The sequence below is a fragment of the Malaclemys terrapin genome, chromosome 23, assembly GCF_027887155.1.
Source record: "Malaclemys terrapin pileata isolate rMalTer1 chromosome 23, rMalTer1.hap1, whole genome shotgun sequence".
Lineage (NCBI taxonomy): Eukaryota > Metazoa > Chordata > Testudines > Emydidae > Malaclemys > Malaclemys terrapin.
The window spans coordinates 18,325,420-18,336,509 of NC_071527.1; the positions used below are offsets into that span (position 1 = coordinate 18,325,420).

General features: G+C 57.4%; 1 protein-coding gene across 1 annotated transcript in view; it reads right to left on the minus strand.

The window, feature by feature from the left end:
* CARM1 (coactivator associated arginine methyltransferase 1) overlaps positions 1–10,637 on the minus strand; it is a 52,744-nt gene extending 42,107 nt beyond the window's left edge. The window contains exon 1 of the mRNA XM_054013123.1: positions 10,484–10,637. Coding sequence (XP_053869098.1) covers positions 10,484–10,631 — 148 coding nt within the window. The 5' untranslated portion in view covers positions 10,632–10,637. The remainder of the gene's footprint in view (positions 1–10,483) is intronic.
* Between the last annotated feature and the right edge of the window lie 453 nt (positions 10,638–11,090).

Here is an 11,090-nt window from a genome sequence, read left to right on the forward strand (position 1 = left end):
CAAAAGCCAGCTACAGGACGGTTTGGCCCGAGAGAATTTTCAGGCCCAAAGGAATTTTGTTTGTTTGAACACATGCCGTCGGGGTATTCGCCAAGAGAGGGAGGGAGCACCACGATTTTACACCCCCGCCACGTGCCCAGTGGGCTCTCCCGGCATCTCCCCCCGCAGAGCTCCCACATGGATCCAAGTAGGAATTCGTTAACACACGCCGGCCCAGCGAGCGGGCGGGCGGCTGGGGCTCAAACGCATCCCTCCCGGCTGGCCCGAGAAACGCCATTTCTAGCAGCCAAAGGGGACTCTTGTCTGTCACAGACGTGGCGCTGGGCGGGGTGCACGGTGACAGAGCAGCAACTGGGTAACGAGGGACCCCTACTCCGCCCTGTTCCAACATCCGACACCATCAACACAGCAAGAACCAACCCGGGCAGAGAGCGCTTTGCCACGTCTCTTCGGGCCTGGCCTTAGGTCCCTCCCAAAAGAGCCCCTCGGCCCAAGGAAGACTAAGAGCTCCCATGTCAGAGTGGTTAGCATCGCCTGAGCCACCCCAGGCAGCAGAGAAGCACCCGTACGCCAGGTCTGCACCCGTTCAGGTCCCCAACTGCAACCCCGGGGGAAGCCCAGAGCCACTGGAGGAAGCATCAAGGCAGAGCGAGCATCGCGTCAGTGCGCTGAAGGCACTCTGGCTAGGAGAAGCCGCTTGCCCCATACCTGGAGCGTTTTACACTCACGCATCGTTCTCTTGCTGATGCAAAGTTTGAAAGCGGAGTAGACGTAACTCTGAGTGACCTTGGGTAACAACGCACGTCTATGGGAGGAAATCATAAATGTGAACCTTCTCCAGGCTGTTGCTTTTCCATCCAACCAGCGCTTTACGGGACAAATCTAGAAGACAACGGTGTGGCTGAGACAGATACAGAACAGGCCAGCAACGCCGGCCAGCAGGAGGCCAGGAACACCTCAACTCCCGCAGAACACGCACCGGAGAAAGGACTTCTCGGAACAGCATTGCGGACAGAATCCTTGAGGCCGCGTCCAGCCCAGCCCACGGCTTAGCTGGCCTCTGAACGGCGCCAGGTTCTCTCCCCAGCCTCGCCTAGGGCGGAGCTGAAAGCACTACTGCCCCCATCGCTAAGCCACGGAGGTCTGAGACGGAAGAAGACCTGCTGTACCTGATCCAGCTTCCAACCAAGCCAGGGCTGGTCCCGCCCAGGTTTCTCTGCAGTCTGCCCGTTCAAACTGCTCAGCGGGGACAATTGAGAGAGCTCAAATACCCTGGAAAGGAGAGAGAGAGAGAGAGAGACGGAAACCGTGCAGTAGGATCACCACCGACCCGCTCACCACAGGCAGAGGGTCACGTTAAAGGGTCAGATCAGATCAACCATTTCCATTTTAAAGCAGCCTCACACTGGTGCCTCCATGCACTGCCTCCGTTCCTTTAACGGATCGAATCCCTGGAGACTCTTGGCTGAAAAGAAGGGGGAGAACCGGTAAGTCAATGTAGCCGGGCCCCGCTCCCCATCTGCGAGAACAGGGATGACACTTCCCCTCTCTCAGCCTTTGGAGTCAGACTGGCCTGGGCAAGGACTGTGCTACACGTCTGTCGAGTGACTCAACCGTCTCTTGGACAAACTGGACTTCAAGATCCCCAGGCCAGAAGGGATCATCTAGTGAGTCCGACCTCCTGCATAACCCAGGCCAGAGAACTGCCCCAAATGAATGCCTAGAGCACAGCTTTCCGAAAACCCTCCAATCGGGATTTAAAGATTGCCAGGGATGGAGAATCCACCCCGATCCCTGGGAAATTGCTCCAGCGGTTAATTACTCTCGCAGTAAAAACGGACACCTTATTTCCCGTCTAAATTTGACTAGCTTCAACTTCCAGCCGATGGATCCCATTAGATCTCCCTCTGCTAGTCTCAAGAGCCCGTCGTCAAATTTTTGTTCCCCATGTAGGCCCTTACAGACTGAGCTCAAGTCACCCCTCCACCCTCTCTTTGTTAAGCAAAGTCAATTGAGCGCCGAGCCTCACTGTAAGGTACGATGAGGAAACTGAGGCAAAGAAGGCGACAGACATGCCCCAGGCTAGAAAGAGAATCAGAGAGCAGCATTTCCTGAGTCCTAAACTCCTGGGCCTCAACCACTGGACCCCCTTTCTCTTTGGATTTCAGGAAGTGTCCGTTTCTACAGCACATCCCCCAGGCAACAGCAAAGAGGAAAGAACCAAGGTTCCTAGTCCGAATGTCTTGAGATTCTTCGGAGCACAAACAAAGCTGGCACATTACAGACCCTGAGAGACGCTCCTTCCGTAGCCACCAGTAGGTTAGATCCATGCACCTAGCGTGGAGAAAAGCCTGAAGTGAACACACACATCCCTCCTTTATACCAAGAGGAGGGCGTCCCCCACACACGCTGGAGTGCGCAAACTAGCCAAGGGAAGGTCCCAAGTGGGAAACATTTCCCAGAAGGGAGCTGTCGAAAGCAGCAGCCAGTGGGCACCTAAGCCAGCCTGGAAACACGTCACGCCTGGCCCCCCACACGCCGCAGCTAGAACCATGCCACTGTCGCTCAGCCCCGCTCCGTCCTAGCGCTCCTGGGGCCAGGGCCTCCGAATGAACCATGCCACTGTCGCTCAGCCCCGCTCCGTCCTAGCGCTCCCGGGGCCAGGGCCTCCGAATGAACCATGCCACTGTCGCTCAGCCCCGCTCGGGGGGCTCAGGACAGCAGCCTGGGACACTGGAGACCAAGGTTCAATTCCCTGCCCCGACACAGACGCCCTGAGTGACCTTGGGCAAGTCCCTGTCTCTCTGGGCACCGCCCTGCCTCACAAGAGGGTTGCGAGGGAAGCTCCCATGTGGCACTTGTCAGCCATGGATCATAAAGCGCTTTACCCAGGACGCCAGGATCACTACCCCCATTTTACAGACAGGGAAATTGAGGCCCAGACTTGCCCAAGGTCCCCCAAAAGGCCAGTGGTAGAGCAAGGTCTCCCCAAACCAGTCCAGTTCTCTACCCACTAGGCCAGACTCCAGTGACAAGGACCGCATAAGCGCCTCAGCTAGGCAGTCAAACTCCTTGGGGCGGGGCCCACGCCCCCTTCTATGTCACACAAGGCACCAGGCACGCTGTTGGCGGACAATTACAGGCCTGATCCGGCAGGCCCGGACCACACAGCCAACTGTGATGTCACAGGCCATGCGACAACTGGTTGGTAGCCAGCAAAAACAAGCGACATCCTAAAGCACACAGACCAATCCATGTGCTCACGCCTGCTTTCCACGTGTTCCCATTTTGGTAGCCACCTACAGCATGCTAGAAAAGGGAACAAATATTCAAAGGTTTAAAGGGAGTTTTCCCCCTGTATTTAGTTTTCTGATTACAGATGCCAAACAGGTGCCCTGGGCATCTGCTTTGCATTCGCTAGCCTTTCAAACTGACACGAGCCAGGTTACACACTCACCCTCACCGTACGTTTGAAACAAAGATCCTGTGGCACCTTAAAGATGAACAGATGTCTTTAAGGTGCCACAGGACTCTTGCTTTCTACAGATCCAGACTAACACGGCTACCCCTGTGATACCTGTATGTTTGAGACACTCATGCTGCTAGGAGAAAACTGGCACAGAGAATCTTTCGCCTGACTTGGACTGCCAGGTCTTCCAACAGTCAATATGTAGCAGGAGAGCGTCAGCATGTGATAGGAAGAGAGACTGAAAAGCCAGGGCTAGTTTACTTTAAAGAAGGGGACATGATAAAAGTGTACAGAATAATCAATGGTACTGACATTGGGAAGATCTGTTCTCCCTGCGTCATCACAAAAGACCAAGGGGCCACGTCAATAAAATTAAAAGGAAGCAAATGAAAGGAAATACTTTGTAGCCTGTGGAACTCACTGCCACATGATGCTGTTGAGGCCAGAACTCAGCAAGATTGAAAATGGATGTTTACATGGATAACAAGAATAGCCAGAGAGTTAAAATAGCAAACACCGTGTTTATACAGCGCCTGAAATAATGGGGCCCCGTTCTTTGCTGTCCCTGGGCATGACTGCAATAAACAGGAATACAATAATTACAAAAAGGTTTTGAAGGGATATAAAACCTCACGCATCAGGTCTTAAGTCTCTGACTACAATGGATTCAGATGAGACCTTTAGAGAAGCAGAATCCTATAACTGTAGGGTTTTTTGCACAGTCCTTGGTCACCGTCAGAGACGGAATACTGGGCTAGATTGACCTCAGGTCTGATCCAGACTGGAGATTCTTGTGTTCCTGAGAGGATACAAAATCAACCGTCCATGTGCAAGTGTAAACAACGGGATAGGTCAGGCCAAATGTTTAGAAGGCTATTTTAAGAATATTTTTAGGATTTTAAAAAAGGAGATTGTTTGAACTAAAGCATCTCCCTTTGCAACCCCATGACCTGCCCATTAAACGGATTACAAACAAGAGCTGAAATGGACTAACTTACTTCATTGTCCAACCTGAGTGAAACAAAGCAAACAGCTTGAATGGCGACATCTACATTCGTTTTGGGGTTTTATTATGATTCTATTGGTTTTAATCATTTTCAGAGGTTAGTAATAGAAAAGGAAATTTGGTTATTGAACAGATTAATTTCAACCTGACGCTGTCCCTTTAAAGTAACAAAGGGAAAGAGAAATTAAGTCTAATGATATCTGTGTGCACTTAGGAATCCTTGTTTTAAAATAGAGGTGAAGGCTATGTGCCTTTGCTGTCCGACAGCTGTTCGGCATCGCACAGAATGCAGAGTATAAAAAGCGTGTCTTTGGGAAAGGAAAGATTGCTGCATGAACCCTAAGGAAAAAGGAAAAGCTCTGCTTTGAAAACTATTTCCACGTGCCCTGACAAACATCAAGCTGTTTATTTTTATTTCAATCATATTAAAAAGATGCTTCTCCGAGGCCCCACGTGCCCTAAACACATACATCAGCACAAGAAAATCCCAGCAACATTGTATAAATCATTTCAACAGGCACGCAGCCAGGTAGACACCTCCAGAAACCCCTTGCCACCCCTCCACCGTTATAGGACACGCAGCCATCTTTCGGAGATGGTTTTTGTAGGGTGCCTGGGCAGGCACTGAATTCATGCTATTTCAGACCAAAGTTCCACCTCGATCTTTTCTGGGGTGTAACCCTGCAACATCCCTTGTGGCGCAAGGGGGGATGCTAAGGCCAGGTCACTCTTGTTCCAAAGCATTGGGAGAGGTTTCCAACTGCTCAGAGCAGCGGCTGCATCAGCAAATCACAGAGAGAAAGGAAGCCCCCCCCAGTAATCTGAAGCAGGAATGTTCCTGGTTTAAGAAACTGTAAAACAAAGGCTCCGTATGAGGTCGACAATCGCCCAGACACATGCACTGGTGAATGCTTAAAGATCAGCTGGCACCGATCTGTGGGGCAGGACGTTAGACTTCTAATAAATAAGCTAGAAGCCCCACACAGGATGACTTGGCCACCTCCCTGCCATGCACGCTGCATTGAAATGAAGCATTAGGACAAATTCGCATTTTCCATTACCTCGTCTCTTTCCACTGCCACCTGCTTTCCACATACTCGCTACCCTCCCAGGCCAAACGGCTGCGCTGGATACATCCCAGATGTCGGGCTAAAGAACGCCACATTTCTAAAAATGTAAAAAGCCTCTCCTCGGTACGGAACTTTATACGGGACGGTGCTTCAGACACTAGCATTCGCAGCATCCCCCAAGAACGAACTCCCGAGTAGACGTTCTTTGTGCACTGCTACCCCATAGGCTAAGGAGAGCGTGTTGGTCAGCTCACCAAATAGCTTACCTATGCTTTGCTTCAAAACTTGGAGAGCTGGCCAGCTGGTGCAAGTGGAAGTCAATAATGGGGAAATCAATTGAACTGTGGCAGATTTACTCCATAAAAACGTTCCACTGGTCAAAGGGGATCAAATGTGGAAAGTCAAGAGAACATCTTGAAATCTGATGAAAAAATCAGCTCTCGGTATTAGTGCTTTATTATTGACTAAGAAGCTGTTTCAGAAGCGTACTGACAAAGGGAGAACATCGGATTTAAAAAAAATACATTCAAAAGCAAATTTCCTTCTAGTCCCACGCGAATGTCAAAACAGAGAACACTTAAGGAGCATGTTACATGGGTCTCAGGCACACAATGAAAATAACCTCGTCTGTTTCACTTATTTATATTACAGTAGCACATTGAGGCTTCACCTGAGATCTAGGCCCCAGCGTGCCAGTCACAAGAGAGCGGCTGTTACGAAGCTCTTCAGGACAGAGACCGAGAGGGAAGCAGGCAAAAAAGACACTGAAAGGTGAAGTGATTTGCCCAAGATCAGAGTCCTGAACAGAACCAATGTCTGAACCCCATGCCACTGGCCTGGTCATTAGACCCCCGTACTTCGGTCACTATCCAGTCCTCCCAGGGCTGGGGCAGCAAGCAGTGCACAGGGAAGGTTTTCACGAAAAGTTTACATTGGTATTTAATTAATGTAATCTGCACGGCTGATAAATCTGGTCTCGCTGTATAAACTAACCCTGCTATAAAGATTAAAGCGCGTGGGACCTCACTCCGGCCCCAGAGCTCAGGAAAGAAGGTTCTTATACTATGGGTGTTGGATCTGCTTTGTGCCATGTAAACCAACCCCTAATTTGGGCGGTGGGAATGCCCATGTGAGGGATGCTGAGGGTGGGAAACAGTGGCGCTAGGCCCTGGTACAACCAGTCTGTGCACTCCTACCCACGACAGGCAGCGATAACCGAGCACAGCGCTCGGAAGATTGCCGGGGGGAGGAAAGCGAGCGAGAGACCCCAGAAGGAAGAGCTGGCCCAGCAGTATGGCCCCCAGCCAGCATTCTCCCAGTCCCCTGACAGCTCCTCTTCCAGAGGCAGCCTGGCCCTGGTGGTCTCCAAAGCCCTCAGCGGAGATGATGAGAGAAGGTGGACTATGGAGGGATATGCACTGCTTCCCCAACTCTGCAGCGAGCACATCTTCGGCAGAGCAAGGCGACACTCCCGGCCAGACCGCCCTCAAGGTGGGCGGCTAACTTCAGCCAGGAACAGCCCTGGAGCACCTGCTTTTAACCCCAGCAACACTGCTTTGGGGGTGAAGGAAATTCAACTGCGGCTCCAACCATGACAGCGGTTCAAGATGTCAGGCCACATGGCGATAAAACCACTGTCAGTGCCCCCTCCCTGGGTACAGCAGCTCCAGGGGGGAGAGCGGAGACTAACGGCCTTCCACAAAACCAAACTACCCGCAGCAAACAGCAAGGAAGAGTTTTCTTGATGGCCTCTCCACCGAAGGGTCTGCTAGCCACCCCTCAGGAATGCCATGCTAGCCATAGGGGTGATGTCTCTAGGAAATGCAGCATGGCACAGGGACGTTGCCGGCAGCGGCCTGGAGCGTCCTGCCCAAGGTCCGGCAGAGGCTTTTCCTGCCCAGTGGAAACAACCTGGAGTTGGGCACCCATAAAAAGGGAACACAGCCTCGCCCAAGAGAGTGCCACCCGCAGTTACTGTTCCTGCCTAGCTTCCAGACACATGCCCCTCCACAGACCCGTCCCAGAGACTTTGCACCCTGCACCCGCCGCCTCCAACTCCCCCCCCCTCCCCAAACAAAACCAAGGAAGACAAGACTAAACATTGCACGATCCGAAGTGAAACATGGGATTAAAGCCCAGCCACCGGGTAAGGGCCCCCCCCGGGCAAACACTCAGTGACTTCGAGCTGCCGCCTGCCGGGGACTCTGACCTCGCCCGCACTTTGGAGACGATTATTGAGCTTGGCACACCAATAAAGTGAACCCCAGGGAGGGCACCCGCCTGCCCAAGGAAGAGCAAAGACCCAGGGGACAGAACGCACTGGCTGACACATGGTGAAGAGACTCCAGGCCCCCGAGCTACCAGGGCGCTGCCGCAGCCCCACTGCTGGAGGGGGAGACACAGCCAGCTCAGGACCCGAGGGCTACGTGGGGCCGCAAGCCCCTTAACACGGGCCACGTCTCTTCCATGCCCCAGGCCCCTCCTGACCCCAAGGTATGTCCCGCTCCCAGCCACCCTCGAGCCCTGGCCACCCCCATTCCCCTGCCCCCACCCAAGACACCCCCATGCCCCTGCCCCACCCCCACCCCTACATACACCCAGACCCCTACCCCAGACACCCCCATGCCCCTGCCCCACCCCCACCCCTACATACACCCAGACCCCTACCCCAGACACCCCCATTCCCCTGCCCCACCCCCCATCCCTACATACACCCAGACACCTACCCCAGACACCCCCAATCCCCTGCCCCACCCCCATCCCTACATACACCCAGACCCCTACCCCAGACACCCCCATTCCCCTGCCCCACCCGCACCCCTACATACACCCAGACCCCTACCCCAGACACCCCCATTCCCCTGCCCCACCCGCACCCCTACATACACCCAGACCCCTACCCCAGACACCCCCATTCCCCTGCCCCACCCCCATCCCTACATACACCCAGACCCCTACCCCAGACACCCCCAATCCCCTGCCCCACCCCCATCCCTACATACACCCAGACCCCTACCCCAGACACCCCCATTCCCCTGCCCCACCCCTACATACACCCCCATGCCCCTGCCCCACCCCTACATACACCCCCATGCCCCTGCCCCACCCCCACCCCTACATACACCCAGACCCCTACCCCAGACACCCCCATTCCCCTGCCCCACCCGCACCCCTACATACACCCCCATGCCCCTGCCCCACCCCCACCCCTACATACACCCAGACCCCTACCCCAGACACCCCCATTCCCCTGCCCCACCCGCACCCCTACATACACCCCCATTCCCCTGCCCCACCCCCACCCCTACATACACCCAGACCCCTACCCCAGACACCCCCATGCCCCTGCCCCACCCCCATCCCTACATACACCCAGACCCCTACCCCAGACACCCCCATGCCCCTGCCCCACCCCCATCCCTACATACACCCAGACCCCTACCCCAGACACCCCCATTCGCCTGCCCCCACCCCCCATCCCTACATACACCCAGACCCCTACCCAGACACCCCCATTCCCCTGCCCCCACCCCCCATCCCTACATACACCCAGACCCCTACCCCAGACACCCCCATTCCCCTGCCCCACCCCCATCCCTACATACACCCAGACCCTTACCCCAGACACCCCCATTCCCCTGCCCCCACCCCCCATTCCTACATACACCCAGACCCCTACCCCAGACACCCCCATTCCCCTGCCCCACCCCCATCCGTACATACACCCAGACCCCTACCACAGACACCCCCATGCCCCTGCCCCACCCCCATCCCTACATACACCCAGACCCCTACCCCAGACACCCCCATTCCCCTGCCCCACCCCCATCCCTACATACACCCAGACCCCTACCCCAGACACCCCCATTCCCCTGCCCCACCCCCATCCCTACATACACCCAGACCCTTACCCCAGACACCCCCATTCCCCTGCCCCATCCCTACATACACCCCCATGCCCCTGCCCCACCCCCACCCCTACATACACCCAGACCCCTACCCCAGACACCCCCATGCCCCTGCCCCACCCCCATCCCTACATACACCTAGACCCCTACCCCAGACACCCCCATGCCCCTGCCCCACCCCCACCTCTACATACACCCAGACCCCTACCCCAGACACCCCCAATCCCCTGCCCCACCCCCATCCCTACATACACCCAGACCCTTACCCCAGACACCCCCAATCCCCTGCCCCACCCCCATCCCTACATACACCCAGACCCCTACCCCAGACACCCCCATGCCCCTGCCCCACCCCCACCCCTACATACACCCAGACCCCTACCCCAGACACCCCCATGCCCCTGCCCCACCCCCATCCCTACATACACCCAGACCCCTACCCCAGACAACCCCATGCCCCTGCCCCACCCCCACCCCTACATACACCCAGACCCTTACCCCAGACACCCCCATTCCCCTGCCCCACCCCCACCCCTACATACACCCAGACCCCTACCCCAGACACCCCCATGCCCCTGCCCCACCCCCACCCCTACATACGCCCAGACCCCTACCCCAGACACCCCCATTTCCCTGCCCCCACCCCCCACCCCTACATACGCCCAGACCCCTACCCCAGACCCCCCCATTCCCCTGCCCCACCCCCATCCCTACATACGCCCAGACCCCTACCCCAGACCCCCCCATTCCCCTGCCCAAACCCCCATCCCTACATACACCCAGACCCCTACCCCAGACCCCCCCATTCCCCTGACCAAACCCCCATCCCTACATACACCCAGACCCCTACCCCAGACCCCCCCATTCCCCTGCCCAAACCCCCATCCCTACATACACCCAGACCCCTACCCCAGACACCCCCATGCCCCTGCCCCACCCCCATCCCTACATACACCCAGACCCCTACCCCAGACACCCCCATTCCCCTGCCCCACCCCCCGCCCGGCTCTCCCGCCCCGGCCCCACTCACGGCTGTAGAGCGCCAGGCCGGCGCTGTCGGGCCCCGTGCGCGCCTCGAGCCGCAGCGCCTGCTGCTCCTGGTGCCGCTGGATCTCGCCGTTGGCGTCCCCGATGGTGAGGAGCCGCACGCCGGGGAACACGGACACCGCCGCGGCCATCTTGGCTCCGCCGCCGCCTCCCCGCGCCCGGCCCCGCCCACAGCGCCCCGCGCCCCGCCCACCGCGCTCCCCGGCCCCGCCCACAGCGCTCCCAGCGCCCCGCCCACCGCGCTCCCCGGCCCCGCCCACAGCGCCCCTAGCGCCCCGCCCACCGCTCTCCGCCGGCCCCGCCCACAGCGCCCCTAGCGCCCCGCCCCCGCTCTCCGCCGGCCCCGCCCACAGCGCTCCCAGCGCCCCGCCCACCGCTCTCCGCCGGCCCCGCCCACAGCGCCCCTAGCGCCCCGCCCACCGCTCTCCGCCGGCCCCGCCCACAGCGCCCCTAGCGCCCCGCCCACCGCTCTCCGCCGGCCCCGCCCACAGCGCTCCCAGCGCCCCGCCCCCGCTCTCCGCCGGCCCCGCCCACAGCGCCCCTAGCGCCCCGCCCACCGCGCTCCCCGGCCCCGCCCACAGCGCCCCTAG